The sequence below is a fragment of the Taudactylus pleione genome, unplaced genomic scaffold (genome assembly GCF_031769625.1).
Source record: "Taudactylus pleione unplaced genomic scaffold, aTauple2 ptg000212l, whole genome shotgun sequence".
Lineage (NCBI taxonomy): Eukaryota > Metazoa > Chordata > Amphibia > Anura > Myobatrachidae > Taudactylus > Taudactylus pleione.
This window is the reverse complement of record NW_028284614.1, coordinates 3,472,906-3,500,571: the sequence shown is the minus strand read 5'-3', so window position 1 is coordinate 3,500,571 and position 27,666 is coordinate 3,472,906. Positions and strand designations below refer to the sequence as shown.

Below are 27,666 nucleotides of genomic sequence, written 5' to 3'. Positions count from 1 at the left end.
CGTTGATAAGTGAGGCCCATAGTTAGAAGTTTCACAAGTGACACCTCCGGTCATATCCGTCATGAGTTTCTGGCATAATAGAGAATATCTGCTTACCTTAACCCCGTCATTCTTCTTGTTGCTGCCACTCTTGCCTCCTAGGAAAATAAAGTAGGCGGTCAGAAGAGCCAGGCCGGGAACCACCAGGATGCAGAAGATGAGAAGAAGCATACTGAGCCCGTCCTTTATCTTCAGCTAGCAGGACTCTCACAACTATTGACATCAAGTTGAAGTTGAGATCCAAATCAGAGAGTTCTATAACTGCACTGCCCTGAAATAGCTCCGAGATCCGCTTCTATCATCTAAATATATGTCTCAGGCAGGGTCCTCTCCACCTATCACTACCCAGCTTAATCACACTTCCCAATGCACTATAATTTCTGTCAACTACCTCCACTCATCATTGTATTTTATCTAGTACTTTCCTCCTTAACCCTCGCCAATTATCCGAACTATGTTTCCAATACACTGCCGATCACATTCATTCTAAGGTAGGTCCCTTCTCCCCAGGTGCCTCTGGAACTTCTATGACGCTGAGACACATCTTCATCCACCCATTCGCTGTTTTGTTTCTATCTTTCTAGTCTCTGTCCCTGTGCGCCCAGCCTCCTCCCCTCTAATAATAGCCCTTTAATGCTGTGGTCATTTGAAGCGAGTATCCCATGAAGACAGCTGCACAAGTGGCTGATAAACAGTTGTCTGTCTGTATCTCTCACTCCCTCCTACAGTCCTCAAGTGTGTCCCAAGTTTTAATGGGTCACTTCCAACACGCATTCCAAGCAGGGGGAATAGAAGAAGCAGCAGAGGATTTTGAAAGAGGAAGTAATACATTATAGCCAAACGTCCTTCTACATTAAGAATGGGACTAATTATAAAGCGATATATTGTTATCTAATAGGACAATGATATTTACCAACTTTCTTTTCCTGGCTATTTACAGACCAACCCCCCCTTCTTACCTGTCAGTGACAGCTGCCTCTCTCCCCGGCCTAGCACATGCTGCTGTGTGCAGGGCTACCGGGGGACATGGAGGCTCCTCTCCCTGTATGATGTGCAGGTGGAGTGATCCCCCCAGAATCTGCACTCCCTGTGCTGCACGCGGCATTGCATACTGTCTTTTGGTCTTTTTATATTTTTTTGTGGCGGTGCGGACACGCCTCCATGATCCAGCCACGCCCCCTACAGGGACCACCCCAGCCCTGCTCTCTATGGGGGTCTATTTACTAAGCCTTGGATGGAGATAAAGTACCAGCCAATCAGCTCCTGTCATTTTTCAAACACAGCCTGTGACAGGATAGTTAGGAGCTGATTGGCTGGTACATTATCACCGTTCACTTTATCTCCCAAGGCTTAGTAAATAGACCCCTATGACTCTGGACAGTCCCAGGTGTATTATAAGAGCAATCATTTAAGATGTATACTTTTCCTATCTTGCTCTCTCAAAACCTCTGCAACCAATAAGAGCAGTGTTTTTTTGACTGACAGTAAATAACGGTACGCAGAGTCGGCACTTTGCAGGGGGTTTTTTGGTATAGTTTTTAATTCTTACAACTAATTCTGGAAAAAGGAAGAAATCAAGAAAACGTTTTCAGAAATTGCTAAAAAAAAAAAGTGTCTGAAAACTTGTCCAGAATGTGGAAACTAGTGTAAATCTTGTATCAACTTTATCAGGTGTACCTGCACCTGATTTCTGAGTATCGGCACCTGATTTCTGAGTACCAGCACCTGATTTCTGAGTACCAGCACCTGATTTCTGAGTATCGACACCTGTTGCATCTGATTTCTGAGTTCCTGCACCTGATTTCTCAGTACCGGTACCTGATTTCTGAGTACCTGCACCTGATTTCTGAGTACCAGCATCTGATTTCTGAGTATCGGCACCTGATGCACCTGATTTCTGAGTACCTGCACCTGATTTCTGAGTATCGGCACCTGATGCACCTGATTTCTGAGTACCTGCACCTGATTTTTGAGTATCGGCACCTGATTTCTGAGTACCGGCACCTGATGCACCTAATTTCCGAGCACGGAATGGGTATGAAATACCGCCCCCTCTAAGTGCCTAACCCTAACCACCCCCTTCCCCGCTACCTACACCTAAGTCCCCCGGGGGGTGCCTAACCCTAAGTCCCCCCCGGGGGTGTCTAACCCTAACCATCCCTCCCCCTAGCCTAACCCTAACCCTCCCGGGGGGGTGCCTAACCCTAAGTCCCCCCCGGGAGCCATAAACCTAACCCTCCCCCCCCCCCGCGGCTGTCCACTCGCGGCGCCCAGCTTCACTACGATCGTGATGCCAGGCGCTGGTCTCCCGGGTGGCGGGGAAATGCGGGCGTCTACATCTAGACGCCCGGCATTTCACCCTTGCCGGGATAAGACAGTCAGGAAGCCGGCTGCCGGTATATAGGCAGACGGCTCCCCAATCGCTTCCCCTGAGCACCTGCACCTGATTTTTGAGTATCGGCACCTGATTTCTGAGTACCGGCACCTGAATTCTGAGTACCGGCACCAGATGCACCTGATTTCTGAGTACCTGCACCTGATTTTTGAGTATCGGCACCTGATTTCTGAGTACCGGTACCTGATTTCTTAGTACCAGCACCTGATTTGTGAGTATTGGCACCTGATTTGTGACTACCACCACCTGATTTCTAAGTGCCGCCACTTGATTTTTGAGTGTTGGCACTTGACTTGATCACTTACCAGAGAAATTCCGGGTAGCCAGCATTGTGGTCAAAATAGCCCCCTATAATAGAGACAAATACAAAGAACTTTTACAAGAGGGGCAGGCAGCTGAATACAAAGTCAGAAATAAACAGTTGTGCAAACCATGGTGTAGGACTGATGTACATATGACTGTGGTACACGGTGCACAAACTACACTGGCGTTGGAGGTGGCCCATTCCAAAACTCCCATGAATGTTTGTTGTGCTTTCAGTAATCTATGATGCCTGTCGCCAGCTTGGTCCCTGCTGTGAAGAATGCATAGAACTGTGCAAGGCATACTACACCCGCGTACACATGACAGCCGGCCTCTAGATAGAGTTGTACAGTGGGATATTACAGAAGAAAAAAGTCAACACAGTTTTCAAACCAGTAATGTATAAATGCTATACTATGCCGAGAATCTCACCATTGTAAAGCAGGGGGCGGGGCTACAATGAAACGATTCAGCAGAAATCGCGTCATCAGACCCCTTCGGACAGCCAGGTAAGTGGGGTGGTGCCGGGGGGTGGGGGTGGTTACCAGACCGGGAGACTTGTCCTCTCTTGCAATGGACTGGGAGCGCCATCTGATTTTCGGGAGCCTCCCGACCATTGCGGGAGAGTAGGCGAGACTCTGACGACCTGATATAAATCCATAATGTACGCTCTCTTGAGTTTTTGCCGACTGTCTCCCTGTGTCCCAGACTGTGCAGCTCTGTGTGAGTGGGAGTGGAGACTCTGCTTCCACAATTCTGTATAAACACTAATATCAATGTATTTACTAACAATTATGTATATAGGGGATGAGGTTAACATTCAGACAACCAGGACGCCGTCTGCCAGGACTCCGTCATCTAAATTCCGATCGCCGAGACAAGACAGGCGCTGAGACCCCAACATGGCTCGGGAGGCATCCCGATCATAAGGACACTGGGGAAAGGTAACTATCAGCTGCGGGGGTGGGGAGGAAGAGTTAGGTTTAGGCAGACTTAGGGGTTGATTTACTAAGCCTTGTTAGGAGATAAAGTGAACAGTGATAAGGTACCAGCCAATCAGCTCCTAACTGCCATTTTTCAAACACAGCCTGTGACATGGAAGTTAGGAGCTGACTGGCTGGTACCTTATTACCATTCACTTTATCTCCTTTCAAAGCTTAGTAAATAGACCCCATAGAGTTAGGCTGTGGGAGGGGGGAGGTTAGGGTTAGGCTCAGGGCACAGTTGGGTTAGGTTCAAGCACCATGGGGGAGGGGGTTAGGGTTAGGCACTAAGGGGGGAGGGTTAGGTTTAGGCACTTACCGGGAGGGTTAGGGTGCGGGGTAGGGTGGGTTAGTATAAGGGTGCAGGAAGTGAGGGTCAGGGTTTTAGGGGGTAAATAGGACAGAGGAACATTACTTACCGTTACCCTGTCGGGATTTGAACCATCTGGATGCCGCTGTCAGTGTACTGACAGCCGGCATCCCGTCCATCGATATTTCATACCTACTCCGTATAGAGAGCACACCTATTCCGCAGCTAATACGAGATCCATGATATTTAATTATTGGTTGCAACAGTTATATATCCCTTTTTCATGCCTTTTTTGCAAACAACAGCCATGGAGGAAATAAGAAGAAACATAACGATACAGAATGTAACAACATACAAACCGGACACATCTGTTTGGTTACAGTAACTGGGACAGATTAGCGGCTCCTACTGTATGACTGAATGGTGCTGCTAGTAGTCTGTCTGCTGATGACCCATGTAATTGAAATTGCTCCAGAGTAAATACGGATGCATCAAGCGATATTCTCTATTCTTCTGCCAAATCCACAAATGTACAATGCTGTCATACAGTGTCTACTGTGTCATAATTAGAACACGCCATATAAAGCAAAGATATCTGGCAAAACTCGTATGGGATTATTGGAGATGTCACAGTAAGGGATTTTTCAATTTTCATATACTGTATATATACTAGCAGTGCCTACTCATAGCTGCCGAGTGTTTATTCATTTTATTCAATGATACTGAATGGCGATTAAAGTATTATGTGGATGGGGACTCTCTCACCTGGCTGTCAGAGAGGGAATCGGTATGTGTCCGGTGGTGGAATCCCGACAGTGGCTGCCCGACATGGGTGAAAATCCTGATCGTCCCTAAGGTAAGTATTGACTAACCTAATTCCCTCCCGTAACCCTCCCTTAGTGGTGCCTAAACTTCCCCCCAGTGCCTAACCCTAATCCGCCCTCTAAGTGCCTAAACCTAACCCCCCCTTCCCTGCCGCCTAAACTTAAGTCCCCCGGGGGGTGCCTAACCCTAAATCCCCCCGGGGTTGCCTAACCCTAAGCTCCCCTTCCCCTAGCCTAAACCTAATCTCCCGGGGGGGGTGCCTAACCCTAAATCCCCCCCCCCACGAACCCTAAACCTAACCCGCGCGACTACCATTCGATCGGCGTCGGCAAAATGACAGGCATCTAGATTTAGACGCCTGTCATTTAACCCTGGCCAGGATTAAGCAGTCGGGAAGCTGGCTGTCGGGATTAGGTCCACTGGCTTCTCGACTGCATACAGTCAGTGAGATCAGTCAGTCTGGCTGCTTATAGCAGGCAGCGTGGTGACCACGCCCCTTCCCTCTGCCTGTCAGTCACAAGCTCCGCCCCCACCCTCCCCTGATTACACAAGGAGCAGCTGCTGGAAGTTATAGCTGTAATGGCTTCCTGATGAGGAGAAGGGATTGGGGTGTGTGCAGAGGTGTAGCGTGTAGTCAAGGCGTCCGGAGCATGCCAATGTAACAACACCACCCCCCACCTCCTTTGAACTGAATTTCACCAAAGAAGGCATGGCTAGCATGTTAGGCTAATTTGAGGTGTAAGAATAAACTAGTCTACCCTCTTCTGCTATGTAATACACAAACATATTATTGTTTAATCAGATTATAATTTATTAATTTTATGAGTGAGACAAATCCATATACAGTACAGGTTGAGTCTCCCATATACAAATATTCCGAAATACGGAATTAGTATGGCATGATTGAGATAATGAAACCTTTGATTTTTGATGGTTCAATGTATACAAACTTTGTCTAAGGCACAAATTATTAACAATATTGTATAAAATGACCTTCAAGCTTTGTGTATAGGGTGTATATGAAACATAAATGAATTTCATTTCTGTACACAAACTTTGCTTGAGCCACATAATAATTGAAAATACTGTATAAAATTACCTGCAGGCTGTGTAAATAAGGTGTATATAACACACAAATGCATTCTGTGTGTATATTTGGGTCCCATTCCCATATGCAAATATTCCAAAATACGGAATATTCCAATATCCAAAACACCCCTGGTCCCGAACATTTTGGATATGGGAGACTCAACCAGTACTGATTATAATGATAAATTACCTTTTACTTACCCAAACCTAGGACATTGCAAAATAAAGAAAAGTTCTAAGGATGGTTGTTGCTAGATCCAAGTTGGAGAAAGGACCATTCTGTAATATTCTCTCTGCCTCCCCATTTTGTATTATGTAGCATTTTCCCCTTGCCTCCATTTTGTTTTATGTAGTATCCCCCCCTCTCATTTTGTATGATGTATTGCACTGTATTTACCCTCTTCTACCCACCCATATACATTTTCCAAATAGATTAAGTCCACTTATATCTATATTTGGGATGCACCAAGCCCTATATGCATCACTGTCCACTCCTATGGGTGGGCAGGTAATATACTGCTTTAATCATCATTGTCCAGAGCAGATGCTATCTCTCTTCCACCTCGGCCTCCCAGTCCTCCTCAGCTCACTGTGACAGGCGCTGCTCCCTCCGTCCCTCCTCGCCTCACTGTGATATTTGGCTGCTCCCTCTGTCCAAGCTCCGCCTCCTCACTGTGACAGATGGCTCCCCCGTCAAAGCTCTGCCTCCATGATGCTCTGTAAATGGCAGTGCCGGCATTAGAATTTGCCACCGTCACTTGAGTGACAGCTGCAGGGGCAACGTGTAGGGAAGGAGCCGTGGTCGAGCACTGCAACCATTCTCTGCGGCTCCTTCTATCCCCGCGGGCGCCTGGAGCTCATGCTCCACCCGAACTGCCCTCGCTACGCCCCTGGGTGTGTGTGTAGCCTATGTTACTCGGAGGATCTCAGGGACAATTTCAGTGAAAAGCCGATCAAAATCTTCTTTGTTTGGTCACAGCAAGTGGAAGATCTTCGTACGTTGCGTCAGGGCGGATGAGGAAGACGTGTATGTGAGATTACGTCAGAGATGGGTGACTGAATTTTGTGTTAAACTTGGAAAAAGAGGAAATTAAACACATGAAATGTTATGGCAAGCATACGGCGGAGAAACAATTAGCTGCGCTGCAGTATTTTGGTGGTGGAAGCACTTCAAAGAGGGTAATACGCAAGTGACTGACGTAGGACGTTCTGGGAAACCATCCACCATGGTTACAGATGTCAACATTGCCAAAGCTGCTGACATGTTACAAAATAACAGAAGGTTAACTTTACGCAAACTTTCGGCATCACTTGGCAAGTCATACTGTGACAAAGGAACTGACAAGCATAACGTGTGCGCCAGGTGGGTACCCAGAAATCTCAAAGAAGAGCAGATGCGACGAAGGGTTGAATCGTGCAAGAACACCATTCGAATGTCTGAGAGGATACCCGATTTCCAAACATCAATTGTGATGTGTGATGAATCGTGAATTCGTCATTATGATCCGAAATCCAAACACCAGTCCAGTGTATGGAAACTCGTGAATATGATATGTGCAGGCTGCTTGCTCGGGAGAGTTTTGCAGAGAGAAGACACTGCAATCTCGGGTGAGTAATCTCCTTCCAAACTTGCTACTCGGGGGAGAAATCTCGATCTGCTTCACCATCGGACATCTCACTCTCAGCTAAACTCAGTTCTTAGTACATTTGAGAGTTTCAGGAGCCTCAAATCACCAGACTTTCGGCGAAGCTAATCGAGTTAAAAAAATATTCAGATCCTGTGGAATCATCTGATTCTGAAAAAATTTTTTTTCAATCAGCCCTCTTACCAGGGGCGTTTTAAGAGAGGAGGGGGCCTGTGTGCAGCCTCCATTTGGGCCCTCTCCTCTCTATCGGCGGCTCAGCACGGAATTGAGCGATGTAGATTCTGGCTACATGCCTTTGCCTCGTACATACAAATGAAAAGAAAAATATGTGTATATATATATATATATATATATATATATATCTGTCTATCTATATATATATTTATACATAGAGAGAGATACATATATATATATATATATATATATATAGATATACATTGTGCTGCCGTTTTGTCTTATGCAGAGTAGTCACTGCACCTAGCTTGTTAGGATTGTGATTTCCACCTGTAGCTAGTCACAAAGACTGCACCAGATCTTCAGTTTGTCCTGCACTGAACAACGTACGGGAACGCGCAATGGTGCATACACATTGGACTACTATGTGGACGATTTGTCGTTACGATTCCTCCCAAACTGACATATCCTCCAATATATCGTCTAGTGTGTACCCAGCTTAACACGCCTGTTGTAGTAAGGGTGTGTGGTACAGACTACTCCTTCCGGTTAGTTATTGCAGGAGGGGTATGTTCCAACCCAGTGCTGGAAGGTGAGGGGTCCATTGTCCTTTCAGCCCGAATACTTTACCTATCGGCGGCCTGAGACACCCAATCAAAGGTTATTTATCACTGTTTGAACTCCAGCAACGAAGCTTCAGTTTCCGTCCCTGGGCTTGGTAACGTACAAGTGTGACAGTCCTGAGTCCTTGTTCCATGGAACTATTTTCCAAATGTATAGGGTAAAAGTAAGCAGATACGTTTCTGACAGCTACTGCACACAAGGATGGCTGGGGGTGATGCTGCTCACTTCTGTCTTAATGCTACATTAAGCATCTTGAGGAAGTAAGAAAGGTAGCGTACTGTAAGGTAAGTAACCTATGGTAAGAATGACCTTATTGGGGGAGATGTACCAAGCCTTGTGGAGAGAGAACTTGCATTTCATAGACAGCTAGATAAATGACAGAAGCTGTTTGGTTGCTTTGGGAAACGTCTCCACTTTATCTCTCTCCAAGGCTTGATACATCTCCCGCCTTGTAATCTACAGAGAGATACATGCAGCAAAACACTCTGCATCAACTTCATACTGTACATAGGACACTAATGTCCACCGCAATCACACTTGCCGACTTCTAGCTCCCTCCTTCCGGGAGGGAGCTGTTGGGCATCCTCAGCAGGGGGGCGTGCCACATCAAAAGGGGGCGTGGCCCAGAAAATGACTCGACAATGGGGGCGGGGCATGGGCGTGACAGCGCGATCGTGTCATCGCGGCCCCGCCCCCTCTTCACAATGCCGAGATAAATGGCATTGTGAAGCAGGGGGCGGGGCCACGATGTCGCGATTCAGCGCGAATCGCGTCACCGCCCCCCCCCCCGCTGCCGGGGATTATACTGTATTCGCGGGGGGGGCAGATAGATCGCCGGGGACCGGGAGGCTTCCCTACCTTTCCGGGAGGCCGGGAGCGGCACCCGATTTTTGGGAGGCTCCCGACCAAATCGGGAGGATAGGCAAGTATGACCACAATCATGCATTAGCAGAAACCATTCCTTGTACAATACAATGTACTTCATTTCTATAGGAGCATTTTAAAAGAAAGTACTCGTAGACATTATTATTTCTGATCGCTGTATGAGTAATAGGCCTGATTCATAGTTGGGAGTACAGCTCCCTGTGCTGGCCCCGCCCCCTAAGCCCATGATGTCATGATGTCACGCCTAGTGGGTGGGCCACCAGCTCTAGGAAGTGAAGCACTGCCCACATTGTCCTAAGGACGCTCCGGGAAGCTCCATAGGCTGCCTGCCCAGAGCGTTTATTGAATGCTCTGGGCGCCTCTGCAGCAGCGCTACTATTTAAGGCTACCATGCAAGCCACTAGCTGGTGCCGTGGGGCATCAACAGTGACACCTCAAGGGCCCTGCACTCTGGGCTAATTCAGAGGCGCTCGCAAAAAGCGAGCGTTCGCTCTGAATTAGGGCGGCCGCATGGTTTTCTTTGTTCGGCCTCCTGGCCGCTCACTAAGCTGTGGGTGAGCGGGTCTGAATCAGGCCCTCTCTGTGATGGTATCTCTCACACACCCCTAGTTACAGCTCTGACTTTGCACCTTGGCAAAACCATGTGGTACTGCAGGAGGGTGGGAGGGGATCAGATATAAAATGTGCAGAGAGATTTAGATTTGGGAGGGCTGTGTCCAAACTGAAATTTAAATTGCAGGGTTAAAATTAAGCTGTTTGTGGGCTACATGCAAAAGCAGCCAGTATTTACCCTGCATGCATTGCTTGCATTGTAGCATGGTTTGTTCCAGGTGCAAAATGACTGCTTTTTTTTAACTTTGCTCTGATTCAACCCTCCTCAGACTCAGACATTTCCTAACAACATGTAAAACAAACATCCTCTTTGAATTGCATTCTCTACACATTCTTATAAAATTACAGCCATAATGAATTACAGCACCTGCATGACTCTAAGCCAGGTACCAATTGCAACCTTACCTTTAGCTTCCTCCTGGCATTGAACTTCTTCAGGCAGTCCACCGTCTCTTGTCTGTGCATACAGGAAGCCACTGTAGATCGGTGCTGAAAACAGGAAGAAGCAAAGTTCATTTGTTCAGATGGAGGAAAGAAACATCGGGAAGGCAGGACGATGACAAAGACCGAGAGGAACCACTTACCGATATCCATGGGTGTTTCAGTGCCTCGGCGGCAGTGATTCTTTTTGCAGGGTTTATGGTCAACATCTTATTAATGAGGTCTTTTGCTTCTGGTGTTACAGTGTCCCACTCGGGTGAAGGAAACTTGTGAACAAGGGAGAAAATAGACCATCGGTTAATTATTATTAGTTTACAACACAATGCATTTAATGGTGGATGAACATCTTTGGGGAACAAGGCCTGAGAGACACACAGGCAATAAGGCTGCAAGGGGCCATGATTCAGAGGTGCACAGAAATCCTGTTGTGACTGCGACGGTTCTGCGGAAATGCGCCAATGCCGCAGGTGCTAGGATTTGTATAGGAGCGCCCACCTCTGATCCACCATTTGCGTACAAAGATAAAACATCAGTCACTCCATCGGAAGTCAACTGCCAGGGCCATTATAATGATGCATAACACGGGACGATCGTCAACGATAACAATATCGTTCAACGATCTCCCAGGTGTGCTGGATGATCGATATAAATCATCCAGCATGCCACCAACCCACCAACGACTCACGATCAACAGTCGCGGGTCCCTATAGTAACCTGGTCGATATCGACCAGGTTGGCCTGCATGCACGGGCGATGGATGATATCGTTATCGTCCATGCGTGCCTGCGCATTGCAGGTCGTTGATGGGTTGGAAGGGGCCAAGAAATGCACGATATGAACGATAACGATATGATCGATATCGTTATCATTCATATCGAGCATTTTAATCGTCCCGTGTGTACCCAACTATACTGCATACACAGACGCAGCTGCAGGCTGCGACACATCCACCGAAATGGTTGCGACGCCATCATTTGTCTAGCCACCCCACCATTACCACAAATACTTACTGACTGTCACTCACTCTGTATCTGGACTCTGCAACTGTCACCGGTAATCAAACTTGGCGCGTGCGCAGTGCAAAATTAAAAACAATTGCTCAGCTCCGCAAACATCGCCATTGCGTCCACCTCTGAATTGACCCTTATATGAGACAATATCTTCGAATGTCAAAGATACAGTTGCCGGGCTGGCGCTAAATAGATTTCCCCAAAGGCTTACTAAATGGTAAGGTTCTACTGTTTGGAGGAATTACTGGACATGCAGAGGGAGGTTCAATTATCCATGAATTGCCGCTGCAATGTGCTGCTGGGCACATCCTGGCACAATAGGTGATCCTAATATTCCGCTTCTCTCCTGCGCACCTCTACAGAGTGCAAGGGAATATTAGTGATGTTACTGGACGCAACGTACCTTTGTCCCACCGATTTGCTCATCACTTAGAATTGAACCTCCCTCGTAGCATCTCATTAATGGATTGGTGCAGTTACACAGCGGGCAATACTGCCTCTTTACAGGATTGCTAAAGGCTATAACTAAAGATAACTACTAAAAACAAAGAAGAGACTGTGGTAAATGAAAATGAAGCATATTAAAATGGCAAAGGTCTCCTCCTCTTGGCATTTTTGCCAAAATATTGGGCAGCTGATCATGTTAAATGTAACCCTAAGCATTAAGGGCCATTAGGCTTTGGTCAGCAGTGTACTACTTACATCATAAGCACCAGCCTTGATCTGCTGATACAGCCTGTGCTGATCCTCATCCCAGAAAGGTGGGTAGCCCACAAGCAATATATAGAGGATAACTCCTGGCAGGGACAATAAACAACATAATGATTGGTAACCAGAAGTGACTACAACACAGACAGGCGTACGCCAGCATATTATACACATGGCAGGCTGACAGACTACAGGGGCAATTCAATGGGGGGGGGGGGGGTCTATTCATAAAGTAGAGAATAGCCATCTTGAAATGAAACAGGGCTTTTCACTGCTTCATTCTATCCATGAAGTGGGTTACCGTGGAGAAGTTCATGACCTCTCAAGCGGCGCCCCCGCTCTGTGTGGACAAATATATGTGTATGCATATAGTCTAGTCCACCTGTTATGTATATACCTGTATATGTATGTATCGGGCATGCCACTAATCCGGGTCTTAGCATTTCTGACAAGCTCAGACACTCCTACATTGCTGTCTCCAGGCCTATGCAGAGACATTCTATTGCAATTACCTAATGCACCTGAGCAGCTCAGCAGTGGTCACCTGATACTCTGCTCCAATGGGAATGGAATGGTACGCCTATTTTAACCTGCACCTGGAGTCAGCACATTGCCTGAACAATGTGTTTCCTTACCAGGATAGGTCTACTCCAGGATTCGTTCCTTGTGTCCTTGTGTTCTGATATCGTGTCTCCTATGACTTCCATTGCTAATTCGAGGATAACTCGCTGGTTACCAGCTTCAGCCAATTCTGCCAACGTTGCAGCTTCCACACTGCATACTGTTGCTGTTACCTGTATATATCTGTTTCTGTCAGCACCGCAGCTTCCATGCTGCATACAGACCTGCTCCAACTACTCCACTAAGCCAGAGTGTACACCATCACTAATGTGCCTATACTCCTGTTTCTGCCCATGAGCCAAAGTATCATTAAGTCTCCACGTTTCCTATGCACATCCGTAATACGTCAAGGATCCTGAGCTGGATCTACAGAATACCAAAACCGTGACAAGGCAGTCCACTGCACTTTGCTTACATACCAGCAGTGGGACCTGGCATATGCACGGCCACTCCAGACTGTCAATTATCCCCCTCCCTCCGGCCGGCTCACTCTGCCTCTACCTCTGCTCTGACCGGAATCGGTATGATATACCGATGGATGGGATGTCGGTGGTCAAAACGCAGATGCTAGCATCCCGATCGTAAAGAGTCCCGACAGGGGGCTGGTGACTACCCTAACCAAACTGATGCGATATATATAGTGAAAAGTAACAAATCATAACCGCATAACTATAGTCCCCAAGATGGGATGGCCACCATGAGCTGCTCTCACATCATGAAAAGCAACATCGCTAACCGATGCTCCGCGGCTCGTCCCAGCAAATTGAATTGCCCCTATGTCTCCTCAGCTGTTGTAGAATTATAAGTGTAAGGTAGATAGATAGATATTACATAGATAGATATGAGATAGATATATAGATAGATAGATAGATAGATATATATGAGATAGATAGATATTACATAGATAGATAGATATGAGATAGATAGATAGATAGATAGATAGATAGATATTACATAGATAGATAGATAGATAGATAGATAGATAGATAGATAGATACAGGGTGGAATAAAGGAAGGCAGGAAAACAGGATGCCTTTTAAACAGTGCACACCATACGAAGTATCCACCCACAATAGATTTAGAACATTAGAAGAGGGGGTTTTTCTGGAGAGAGACAGAGGGAGACGGAAACAATATTGAAGAATAAACTAAGGAAAAAACGTACCCACAGGGGAAAAAGAGGTGGGAACAAAAGAAAGAAATCTAAGGAATACCAAAAAGATAAAACTTTGACGATAAATTCACAAAAATGTTTAATCTTAGTTCCCATGTCCTGAAAAAAGATGAAATTACTTTGTTGCAAAAGGGCTTAAAATTCACCCTGGTAAATAAGATGAATAAATTTAATACCTATATTGACATCCAAAAATTCACTAGAAATTTATCCTTGAAAAAATACTTTATTAATCAAAACAAAGATAAGGAAAATTCCAACAACGTGAATATTATTAACCAATTCAAACCAAAATCCAAATTCAACCCAACATTTAATAGGGGATGTTTCCTCGAAAGCTTCAACAAAATAGTATGTACAGAAGTAGAAAAATTAGAAACCAATCCAAATACAAAGTATAATTTATCACATATGGAATCTAAAGCACTACAAGAATTAGAGAAAAATAGAAATATAACTATAAAACCGGCAGACAAAGGGGGGGGCATAGTCATTATGGACACCAACAAGTATAATGATGAAATATCCAAGCACTTAAGCGATAGAGAGACATATACTTTACTAAGGGGAAACCCGACGGAACGCATTGAAAAAAACTTTATCAATTTGGTTTCTCAATATGAAGAAAAAGGTATCATTAATAAACATGAAAAGAATATTTAATTAAAGAACATCCTGTTTTGCCAATAATATATATACTGCCAAAAGTACATAAGGATCCTATAAACCCCTCCGGAAGGCCAATCATCGCAGGCACCGATTCCATAACCTCAAATTTATTACATTTCATTGATTTTAAATTACAACCGGAAGTTTTAAAGATGAAATCATACCTAAAGGACACTATAGATACCATTAGAATTCTTAAACAAACTCCCATACCCCAACAGTGCTTTTTAATTACGGCGGATGTCACAGCACTGTATACTATTATCGATCATGAATTAGACATTAAAGCTGTAGAACATGCCATGAGAAAAATTCCCAATGATTTTAATGAAGATAAAATTGATTTTATTAAGGATTCACTTAATTTTATTCTTAATAACAACTTTTTCTGGTTCGATGGACAGTATTATTTACAGAAGAGGGGAACCGCGATGGGAAGTTGCGTAGCACCATTGTACACGAACCTATTCATGGCATTATGGGAGGATTTGAATATTTGGGAAAACAATTTATCTATAGATAATATTATTGTATGGATCAGATATAAAGACAACACATTTTTTATTTGGAAAGGGGATGTAGGTGACCTTAAGAAATTCTGTGAAACCCTAAATAATAATGAACATAACATCCATCTCACCTTCAACATCAATAAGAAAGAGGTGAACTTTCTGGATTTAGTTATTTATTGTACAGATGAGGGAATAGCGACAAAAACTTATAATAAACCCACGGACAGCAATTCTTATATAAACATAAAAAGTCACCATCATCCAAAATGGCTAAGGAACATCCCGAAAAGTCAGGTCCAACGAATACGGAGAAATTGCACAGACAATAATAATTACCTAGAGGAAACAAATACCTTACGAAAAAAATTTGTAAATAAGGGATATTATAGCGAAAATATAGAGAAGGTCATAAAGGAGATGGGAGAAATACCACAAAATGAACTTTTGACTTATAAAGAAAAAAATTATGATAAAAGACCTTTAACCTTTATAACCACGTTCCATGACCAATATAAAATCATAATTAAGAAGAATTGGTTTCTTCTCCTGCAAGATCCTATATTAAAAGATATTATACCCAAGAAACCTATTTTCACATACAGGTGGGCCCCTAATATTAGGAATAAGTTGGTAAAAAGTGCTATACCAGAAAAAAGAACTGGAAGGATTAAGACGAAAGGCTTCCATAGATGTGGCTCTTGTACAGCCTGTATCACACACACCAAACAAGATACTAAGCTGGATATGTTTAACTCTAAATCTAATCTTAAAAAATTTAGCATACAAGAATTTGTGACCTGTAACAGTAAAAATTGTATCTACATGATCGAATGTAGTTGTGGCTTACAATACATAGGCAAAACTTCAAGGAAACTCAAGGAAAGATGGGGTGAACACTTACGTAATATAAGGAGAGGGGTGACTAACCATGCCCTCTCGAATCACTTCCATGAAAAACATAACAACTCAGTCAGTGATATAAGATTGATTACAGGTATTAAAACGGTAGAAGGTAACTGGCGTACTAAGGGTCTTGAAACATTTTGAGCGAAAGCAGAAAAGAAATATATTTATGATGTAAAAACATTAGAACCACGGGTTAAACATAGATTTTGAGCTCAAGTGGTTCCTATGAATTATATATATGCACAGTTTCCTTTTAATTTCCTTTAACATTTTATCTACTCATTTATAAGGTTTTTTAGAATTTTAAGTTATCATGTCCTTTATGATAGATTTTAATGTTATGATGATTTTAGTTATCAAGTCCTTTATGATTGATTTTAGCGTTATTTATTTTTTAAGTGTTTTATGGTCCGGGGTTATTTCAAATGATTTTATTTGTATGTGTATGAAGCCAATTGTTAAGCCATATTTTTAAGTGAAACACTTCTTTATGAAAGAGATATGTAGTATTAGGCAGTTGTCGGTTCAAATGACAGTGTTCCCATTGCATATTGACCATAACATACCTTAGATACTAACATACGATGCCTATGGGCATATTGATGTAACCCAGGCTATTTTCTTGTGAATTCTATTTACTAGCGGTATATCAATTGTAAACTGCTGTTGTATATGTGGTATACCACGTGATGCAGAGATATAATGTCGGGATGCTCAATTAATATGATTGGGCATCATGTTCCAATGGGTGGAACGCACAGCCGCACCACGTGATGCAGAATAGTTGATGTGTGGAACGCATCACGTGACGCTCTAGCGTTCCAATGTGTGGAACGCACAACCACACCACGTGATGCGGAAGAGAGGATGTGTGGAACGCATCACGTGATGCACTAGCGCCGGAACTAGGGCGCTTCTGCGTTCTTGTGAAGGTCACGTGGAACGTTCTATACAGCGGGGATTACCGCCGGTCAGCACCTGCAGAAAGATAGACAGCTCCGTATGCTGCTATGGTGAAGTAAGTTATATCAATTTACATATAGGGCGGGCTTCTTTATGCTATATAAACCAGTTTTATGTACACCTTGATAAAGACCTATATACTATGGTTGAAACGCGTTGGTGATTATATTCTGGGAGCGCACTCTGACCAGGAAGGCAACGCTCTATAGGGGGAGCACAGTAATACCCCTATATGTGTTATATGTGTACCTTTCTCAAAAGGTCACTAAAGGTATGCTTCCATTTGTCTATTTTATATATTCCAATAAAATTTAAATGATTATGCTATAGTGGCAATTCTCCTTCTTATCTTACATGCAACTACGCTAAAGAGAAGCCACTTCTAAGGAATATACAGGAAAATAACTGGAGTAAAAAGACCTACGGTGACTTATAATTCATAATTCTTTTTGGATACAGATATTTTTATAGGTTGATACTTTGCCACCCATATCTATCAGCGGATTTCTTTGAACAGTGACATTACAGTGTCTTATATATAAAAACATCTTTATGGACTCTATTGTTTTATGGACATTCTATAATAGAAAATCCCATTTGGAGCGCATAGGAACATTCTTCTTTTTTGTTTGCAAATAGATAGATATGAGATAGATAGAAAGATAGATAGATATGAGATAGATAGATAGATAGATAGATATGAGATAGATAGATAGATAGATAGATAGATATGAGATAGATAGATAGATATGAGATAGATAGATAGATATATAGATAGATAGATATGAGATAGATAGATAGATAGATAGATAGATATGAGATAGATAGATAGATAGATAGATATTACATATATAGATAGATAGATATGAGATAGATAGATAGATTTGAGATAGATAGATAGATAGATAGATAGATAGATAGATATGAGATAGATAGATAGATAGATATGAGATAGATAGATAGATAGATAGATAGATAGATAGATATTACATATATAGATAGATAGATATGAGATAGATAGATAGATTTGAGATAGATAGATAGATAGATAGATAGATAGATAGATAGATAGATAGATATTACATAGATAGATAGATAATTATTTCTATAGCAGTAACATAATTTCAGACATTACCACACGCCCACAGATCCACAGCCTTTCCATAAGGATCTTTCCGTAACACTTCTGGGGAGAGGTATCCTGGAGTTCCAGCAAATCCTGAGATTAGACAGAATATAGTGTCAGTTATATTCAGCTGCAGAAGATAAATAGCTGGTTGGTTCCCTGCATGCACTCAGTAGGTTACCCCAACACTACTCCATGATGATACTATAGATGGTTCATGCTGCTCAGTGTTATTTTGTGATCTTGTTATGGACATTTTCTACTAATGTGGTGGTTGAAGTGTCACATAGACAAGCCCTATGACAAAGCCACCCCAGCAGCACTGGATTAAACTGGGTACACAGCATACGATGGTGCAACCCAGCGACGGTGCCATGTGATGTAACAATACATTGCGTGTGCCGTACGCACTGCACGATCCGGTGTACAATGCTGCAATGTATGGTTACATGCTGCAAGTAACGCACCGCGTCGTTTATTGCATCGTCCCATCTATTGTGCAGAACAGCAATGGGACAATGTGGTGATCGACAGATCAGGCATACACATTATACAATGAGTACTATAAATCATTCCGATCCGCGTTATATCGATATATCGTGCGATACATTGTATGGTGTATACCCAGATTTACACATACAGGCTTGGGTGAGGTTAACTGGTTTTTCACCTTAGCCCAATCAAATTAATAGGATTTTGACCTGCAGTATGGTCCCAGACCAGTGGCGTAACTACAGCCCCCGCAGCCCCCGCGGTGGCTTGGAGGTGCGGAGGCTTGTGGGGCGAGGTGGCTGCCTGCAGATTCCATGCGGACTGGCCGTCCGCATGAAATCTGCAGAAAACAGCCCTCCCAAAATGGCCGCCGCCTAGGAGGAGACATATGCTAGAGGTCCTACTGGACCTCTAGCATCTGTTAGTCAGCCAGGCAGGGCGGTAGTGTGGACGGCACATAAGTGCCGTCCGCACTACATTACTAGCAACAAACACACAGCCGCCGGCGCCGGCAGCGGTGTGTTTGTTTTAGCAGCCGATGAGAGTCTGTCAGACTCTCATCGGCCGCTGCGCCCACTGCGGGAGCCGGCAGTGCGTGATGGGACAGACGTCATGACGTCTCTCCCATCATGCAGAGCGGGCCGGCCCGGGAGGACGCTGCACGGAGGAGCATGCCGGAACGGGGATCAAGGTAAGCGGAGTTTTATTGTCTTTGTGTGCGTGTGTGTTTCTGGCCGGGCGGAGGGCACTGCTGGGGGGACTACCACTAAGGGTACTGCTGGGGGGGAGGATGGACTACTACTATGGGCACTGGGGGGGGGGAGGACGTACTACTGCTAAGGGCACTGGGGGGGGGACTACTACCACTAAGGGCACTGCTGGGGGGGAGGACGGACTACTACCACTAAGGGAACTAGGGGGGACTACTACTACTACTACTAAGGGCAGTGCTGGGGGGGAGGACTACTACTAAGGGTACTGCTGGGGGGGACTACCACTAAGGGCACTGCAGGGGGGGGACTACTACTAAGGGCACTGCTGGGGGGGAACTACTACTAAGGGCACTGTTGGGGGGGACTACTACTAAGGGCACTGCTGGGAATACTACTAGGAGCACTGCACACTGGTGGTACCACTACTGGGGGACACTGCATAGAGGGGGATTACTACTAGGGGCACTGCTGCGGGGACTACTACTGGGGGCACTTCTGGGTGGGACTGCTGGGGTGGGACTACTACTGGGGGGGCTATTACTGGGGGTGTTACTGTGGGGGGACTACTACTGGAGGCATTTCTGGGGGGGGACTACTACTGAAGGCATTGCTGGGGGGGGGCTACTACTGGGGGCACTGCATTGGTGGGACCACTACTGGGGGCATTGCACTGGTGGGACCACAACTGAGGGCACTGCATAGGTGGGGAATACTGCTGGGGGCACTGTATAGGTGAGGATTACTGGTGGGGGACTACTACTGGGGGCATTGCTGGGGGAGGACTACTACTGGAGGCTCTGCTGGGAGGGACTACTACTGGGGGCACTGCTGGGGGGTTAGGACTGGGGGAACTATATAAGTGGGTCTACTACTGAGGGCATTATGTAAGGGGCACTGCATTTGGGGACCACTACCTGGGGCCCTGCATGGGGGGGGGGTCAGAAAAGTTTTTGGCAGGGGGGAGCAAAATTTATAGTTACGCCACTGTCCCAGACATAGGGCCTGATTAAGATTTGGGAGTAGAGTTAAGGTGCGTACACACGTAACGATTTTTTTAACAATTTAACTATAACAACGTCGTTATCGTACAATCGTTCAAAAAATCATTCAGTTTCTGAGTGATAATGATGAATGAAAATCGTTCAAGTGCGCTCCTGTTTGTAGTTCATTTCAGACTGACCAACAATGATTTTCATTAATGGAAGGAACATTTTTCGTTCATCGTTGTAAAAATCGTTCATTACACTTCAAAAAATCGTTTACTTTTCAAGGGAAAATCTGACAGATAATCGTTGGTTACAAAATCGTTGCGTGTATATGCACCTTAAGATAGAGCAAGTAGTTGTACATCTTGGTGAAACCATGCTGCACTGCAGGTGGGGCAGATGTAACATGTGCAGAGAGTATAGATTTGGGAGGGTCATGTCCAAACTGACATTTAAATTGCAGTGTAACAATAAAGCTGTCCAGCATTTGTGGGCTACATACCAAAGGCAGCCAGTATTTATCTCACATGCAAAAATAATAAATGTATTTGCACCCCTTACATTGCAACATGGTTTATCCAGGTACAGTACACAGTTATTTGCTAATTCTTACTCTATTCCCAACTGTGAATCAGGCCCATAGTACAATGATTTTTCAATTCGTTAGGATTGACCTGCCGGACAAGGCCTAATCCAACTGTATGTGGGCAGTTTAGGGATGGTCATCGATGTTTCCAAAACATTGATGGTTGATGGCCGAAGTTAACTAGTTTGCCATCAATGACAGAGAACCATTGGTTAGGTTGGAGCCAATGGTTTGTTTTTACAGACAAGTCGGAGCTTAGCCCCAACCCCCTGGCAGCCACTAAGCTCCGCCCCCATTTTTGATTGGCCCGCAGCCGACATACCAGCTGCAGAGGTGACAATCGAGGGGGTGCAAACCATCGATGGTTCACCAATAGATGGTTTGTGTGCCATCGATGGTAATTACCGATGGGAACCATCGATGGGCACCTGACCGATGGTCATCCCAAGGGCAGCTGATGTCAGTTTTTACTGATGATGGCAAAAGCTGTTAGAATGTCCATTTCCAAGTAATGATTCTGGATCTGGTTCTGAGCCCTAAGCAGAGCAGGCACATGTGCGATTTTTACCACCGCTCATGCGTGTTTACACATATCTGCGGATCTAAGGGGTGAATCAGTCGGCCCCATCTTCACCTGTGACTGAACTAGGCGACACCTGGAACTTTGCACATAGGTTAAGTAACCTGATACTTGAGTCTCATTCGGATCTGTTTCTTTTCAGAGTACAGTTGCCAACTTTGCTACTGGGTAACATTTTCAGAATAAAAAATATATTATGTTTGCTACATGATGCTGAAATGAGTATTTCCTGTATCATTCTTGTTACGGCACCCATACATCAGCAATTGATTGCAGCAATTGAACAATTTGCAATCGATTGTGTATAAAAATCTTTCCCTTTTTCAATCGATTGTGGCAATTCTGCAATCTGCAATCGATTGAAAAGGGGAAAGATTTTTATACACAATCGATTGCAAATTGCACGATTGCTGCAATCAATCTCTGATGTATGGGGGCCTTTACTCTTCTTGCCCATAAGCATTACACAGCTGATGCCAGTGGCTGCAAATGAACGAGGTGAGACACATCCAGCTGTGATGTCTCCGCATGATGTTATGCAAAAGATAATTACAAAATATGGCTTCTGTTTAAAACATGCAATCATCTTCATTATTATTTATTGAATGTGGAGTATTAAACAGCAAGGCTGTTTTACATGGGAATGATTGATTGAAATTTACATAGCTTGAGAGTTTTAAAATAACATATAAACTGGTAGTAGTCAATTTTCCTGAATCTGCAGAACATCCTGGAACCAGACACTGCAATACCCGGCCTTGGTGGTGATTTGGTTGCGTCCCGACCTTGCTCCACCTGCTCTCTGCCTGATGAAGTAGGACGGAGTGCATTTCATATGCAAGGAGTTAAACACCCGAGCCTGTGGGTGTCGGCCTCTGGACAAGTAGGGGCTAGTTGTTTAGTGAGGTAGTGTTGTGGGGTGGGGTTAGGTTTGGTTAGCCTATAGGATTGGGCAGGGGGTGGGGTTAGGTTTGGTTAGCCTATAGGATTGGCTGGGGGTGGGTTTTTTTCTGTGCTATTTCAGAGTTGCTGCTTGCGGCCATTTCATAGAAATTCCTCTGGTCGGCTGTTTCCCGCCCTCCCTCCCTCCCTTATTCATTGAGTTGTTTGGTGTCGGCTTTTCTTGTGGCGGGAAAGAACGGTAGCAGTCACCATCTGTCTTTGGAGCTTGAGGTGCTCTCCCTTCCAATACATGGCTTAAGCTGATTCTACCCTACTGGGGTCAGCGGCAACCACCTAACCAGGTGGGCCTCACGTCGTGTCATTGGGGTGGGAGGTGGATACCTTGGGCGTGGTAATGGGCTGGTTGCTCGCCTCCCATTTAGAAGATCGGTGTGAGTATGCAGTTGGTGATCTTGCATTGTGGGGCCGTTCTTTCTGCGCCACCATACTTTGTCTGTCTGTCTTTATTCTTCTATTAGTTCAGTTATAAATTAAATAGTTTAAATAGTTTAAAAATAAATAAAGCTGACCTTCCTTTCCCCTTATACAAGTCTCTGTGTCATTATTTCATTATGATTATGGTTGATGATTTACCCTGCACTGTTAGGAGGGAACACTGATCAGGTGATGGGGAGTTTATACACTGTAACAGCGAAGCATGCACTTACCAAACCATGCCTGCTGCTCCCCTTCCACTTCGATCGCCAATCCAAAATCTGCCAGCTTCACAGCGGCACCTTTCAGCTTAGAGGCCAATAAGAGGTTTTCTGGCTGTGTGAGAACAAGGAGAAGTGATTTTCTAACAAGCAAAACAATTCTGCAATGTTCATATCAATCTGATGATCTGTAACCCTCATAGCTTAATGCCTCTACTGGTGTGCCAACAGCGTACATTCACTGCACATGCATTCTAGAACTTGGGCAAAGATCTTACTATAAGATGCTTAGATGTAACTGAAGCCAAGGGTCACTGAGGAAAGCACATGCAAGAATGAGCCAAGGAGACAGAGGCCCTGATTCAGAGTCGGACGCTCTGACAGAGCGCTCGCTCTGAATCAGGGCGTCTTTTTTTTTTTTTCATGGAGTGGCCTCCTGGCTGCTCGCATTGCTGTGGGAGTGGCCAGGATGATGGTCGTGATGGTCAAGACCATCGCGACCATCGGGCTTGCGACAAGACCCTTGTGGTAGGGTCTCGTGGCTGCAAGCCCCAGAGTAATGCAGTGGGGCCGCCCCCAAATGGTAGGCGTTCTCATGGGAACGCCTCCGTCTGGGCAGCCACCCCCCCCGGCCCGCCCACCAAAGGGGCGTGCTGTCACTCAACATCGACAGCACGCCCCCTTTGGTGCGAGACCCCGGAGCGATGGATTGCCCGTCGCTATCTGGGTCTCACGCATGCGCACGACGGAGCCGGCTCCGTCGTGCGCATGCGCTCTGGGCCACCATCGACCCGGTTGCGAGCGCTCAGCGCTTGCGACCGGGTCTGAATCAGGCCCAGAGATCCCATAGGTAGCAGAAAACGGGCTGATTGCGAGATGCAAGATAAAGATGAATGCACTTTTGAAGGTAAGTATGCCTGAGGGATCTCCCATTTATATTACTTACAGGAAGTGTCGCCTATTTAATGATGAAGGACAGAGGGCAAGTAAAGGAGCCAATGTTGTGGGTGGGCTCGAGTGGCGTGGAATGGGACAGGGATGCCACATGGTGGGGATCAATCAGAGCCACTGTCATTCTAATGGATGACTGGAGCTCGCCGACCGGCTGCTGATTGGCTGCCAGTCCACAAGCTCTGCTTGGCTCACAACCGGTGTCACATTAGCACTGTCTATCTCAAGGCCAGGCTGCAGGTCCCGGCTTGCTGCTCAGAACCCACACGTGCAGCTTCCTGGCGCCCCTCTACCTTGGCAGTCTCTCCTTGTCACCCCCTCTAGTCTGGTGCCCAGGGCACATGCCCCATTAGCCCCCCCCAGTTGCGGCCCTGTACATACGTGCGCCCGAATACGCAAGGAGTGAAACACCCACTCGCAGCATCTATAGATGCTGCATTATTGTCCGGGGCTTCTTTAGCGCACCATCAGTATCCCCATTGAAACTTCACTTGCCCTGTGTCAGGCGCTGTGTTTTTCAGTGTGAGAATGGCCTCCTATGCGAGCGGCTGCGCGCCTCTGTACGCAGCTGCTTTCAGGGTTGCCTGCGCCACTCTCATAAGACAAAAAATATCCGTGCCTCTTTTTAGCCGCCCCCATGTTACTTCCCAGTCATCGTCCTGGAACGCCTCTCACGTTTCTGCTACCGTGTGTCCAAACCTGTACTGCGACGTACGTACCAAATCGGGGGCTTATGCGCGGTGCGGCTCAGATGCTTGCACGGATAAACATTGGCCATCTGTGTGAATATTAGAATAGCGACCAACTCAGAAATAGGCCCCTTGCGAGGGATGCAGATGTACTAGAAAAGACAGACATACCCAATTGCATAGCTTTAGCAGCGACATGTTGTAGTGCCGGGGATTTAGGGATGATTTTGACCACTTGCTATCTGCATAGACCTTGTATGCTCTCCCCAAGCTCACCAGGGTTTATTCTCCAGTAGATCAAAGAAGTCTCTGCATGTTTATTGGCCTCTGATTAAGTTAGACCTGGGGTGGGTGTCTGTATTTGCTTTTGCACTAGTGTGGTATATAAATGAGATTAGGAATGGCCATCGATGGCATAACCATTAATGGTTAATGGTTTCAAACCACTGCCAGATGCACATGCACAGACCATGGCTGTCAGGTGCCATTGATGACCATCCCTAAGTTTGATTATAGCATCACTTTTTGGGGGATAATATCTAGAGGGTTTTTCAAGGATGAAATACGCTTTACTGCTACTGTGTCCTATCTGTAGTCGGGGGCCACTGCTCTACGTAAAAAAAAATTTTGCACTGACAGCAACATTTCCACGTATATTTATTTTTATCAATATGAATAATATAAAAGATCATCTATAAAGGCCAATGCAAAAATGGAATCTAGCGCTTCATTTATCGCAATAGAAAATAGCAGAATGTTCGCCTGACATTACTCTGCAATGACTTATGAACATTGAAGGTCATTTATGAAGAGCAAAACAACATTTCATTTTGCAGAGATGATTTAAATAAGGCAAAGGGGGTGGAGCTAAGACACATTTTGGGCGCACTTTCCTTGCTGTGGGTGAGGGCGTATAAACCTTTCCACTCTACTACAAAAGAACTTTGTTACATATACACTTTAGCACACTATGGGGTACATTTACTAAGACATGGCTTTAAAACAGTAATGATATTGAAAGCAAGTTACAGCGTGCTTTGCATTTAATATCATTGCCACTTTAAATTTAGGGGTCAGACCTGCCAAACAGGGCCAGCCTGGCCATCTGGCACCTCTGTCAAATGCCAGAAGGTCCAATGACCTGATGGGCTGGTCTAACCCGAAAGCCTGGCTGGGCAGCTTCGCCTGACGGTGCTCTACTCGGCTGGCATGCAGAGAGACAGGACTGTGCCACAAAGCCACGCCCCGTGACTCATGCCACACACCAGTGAAGCTTCCCCACACATCCAGCTGGTGTTGACACCTTCTGTGATCCCAGGGTAGGCATGCACCTTGACGTGCGGTGGCTGGACGATCCATGTGCGCTAGTGCAAAAACTAAAGTATTTGGGGTGCATATCGGTAGACCTTATAAGTGATCTCCACTGTGTTTCTTAGATTTGGTGGTGACCATGCCCATGGGATCTATTTATTAAGCAGTGAAAAGTGTGGAGAAGTTGCCCATAGCAACCAATCAGCTTTGAAGTAGCATTTATCAAGTACAGTTTATAAAATAACAGGTAGTATCTGATTGGTTGCTATGGGCAACTTCTCCACTGGTCCACTTCGCTACACTTTTCATTGCTTGATAAATAGACCAGTATGTCTCTGCACAATTCCAGTATATTCATAGTTATGATCTGGAACTTCTCAATCAACCACCGGAGGCGCAAATTAATGACAACATAATTAACTGCACCAATTGTGGTAGTGGTTCTGTATCGTGACACGTGTACCACCCACCATGTTTTATTCATTACTTTAAAGGTAATTTGTTCTGCCAACCAGCTAGTGTTATAAATTGCTGGAATCTACAATTAAGAAGTTTCCATCTACAGTATAATATTATTATCCCTATAAATCTGAAACTTTTTTTATGTTAACAATAAATAATTTTATCGTACCGCATTGGCCATACATTATTGCTTTGTTGAACACTATCGCCAAAGACTAATTAAGCTCAACACTGTGCAACAATAAACCGTAACGCCTAGCAGGAAAGGAGTACAGTAATTAGTACACATAATCCAGTCCCTGCCAAATAGTAGAGCGTGAAAGCAGTTTGGTGTGTGACTGAAGAACAGAAAGGTGCTATTTTCTTATACTGCTATGCAGACAACACCTCTATCAAGTGTTAATGAAAGTAGTGCAACATCGCATAACTCTTGGGGCCTCGATGGTAGAGCTCCAAAAAGAATTGAACTGTGAAATATCCACAGGAATAGCTTCTTACTGTTTTTTTTGCACTGTGCTATAACTATGACTTCATCCAATATCTATTTAGTTTTTGGAAGTAGTAGATCCTGGGAAAATGAGTATACTGTATTATTGTCCAGTCACTGACTACTCAGCTAGCCCATTGGTGTCAATACACCATGATGTAATATATACATTAATTGAACTGTAGGAGGCAGTTAAGCAGCCCTCAGACTGCCACTCAAATAAAGAACAAAAAAAGGAAAAAATCTGCGCTGTCTATAATTTGTACTGGTGTTAATATTGTATGTAAACTAAAACACAGATGATACTAAAAACATAAAATACCATATATTTAATACATATTAAGAAAAAACACACAACAATGACAATAATTTCATGAATCAAAAAAACCATTAGTAGGAAAATAATTGCCAGTGACCAAGGTAAAGCATCTTTGCAATCTTTCCCAGTTAAATTGAAGTAATAGCTGCTGGCATCCGTATAAAAGTCTCTATTTGTGTCTATTATCAATATTTCCACTTGGAAACTATCCGTTCACTTGTAACATATAAGAGATCACTGTTGTAATTGTTTCCAGCGGACACAGCTGATATAAATCAGTATATCCTGCAGCAATTGGGGTAGATCACATTTGCATTGTAAAACATTTATAATATTCCGACTTTTATATTGGCTCTGCTGGGCTATTAATATTGGATAAAAGTCAAGCAAGTCCAAGGTAACCCCAACGTTTTTTTAGGGGAATTTTCTTGTTGTATTAGAGGCACATGTATAACCGCTTGACTATTATTATATTGA

General features: G+C 44.7%; 1 protein-coding gene across 3 annotated transcripts in view; it reads right to left on the bottom strand.

The window, feature by feature from the left end:
- The window catches only part of CAMK2A (calcium/calmodulin dependent protein kinase II alpha), a 249,234-nt gene that overhangs the window by 34,250 nt on the left and 187,318 nt on the right, over positions 1 to 27,666 (bottom strand). For all 3 annotated transcript variants that reach the window (XM_088478264.1, XM_088478263.1, XM_088478262.1), the window contains 7 exons: positions 22,983 to 23,085; positions 18,025 to 18,108; positions 12,039 to 12,133; positions 10,470 to 10,592; positions 10,291 to 10,374; positions 2,740 to 2,782; positions 97 to 137 (listed from right to left, as the gene is read on the bottom strand). In XM_088478264.1, the coding sequence (XP_088334390.1) occupies positions 97 to 137; positions 2,740 to 2,782; positions 10,291 to 10,374; positions 10,470 to 10,592; positions 12,039 to 12,133; positions 18,025 to 18,108; positions 22,983 to 23,085 (573 nt within the window). The remainder of the gene's footprint in view (positions 1 to 96; positions 138 to 2,739; positions 2,783 to 10,290; positions 10,375 to 10,469; positions 10,593 to 12,038; positions 12,134 to 18,024; positions 18,109 to 22,982; positions 23,086 to 27,666) is intronic.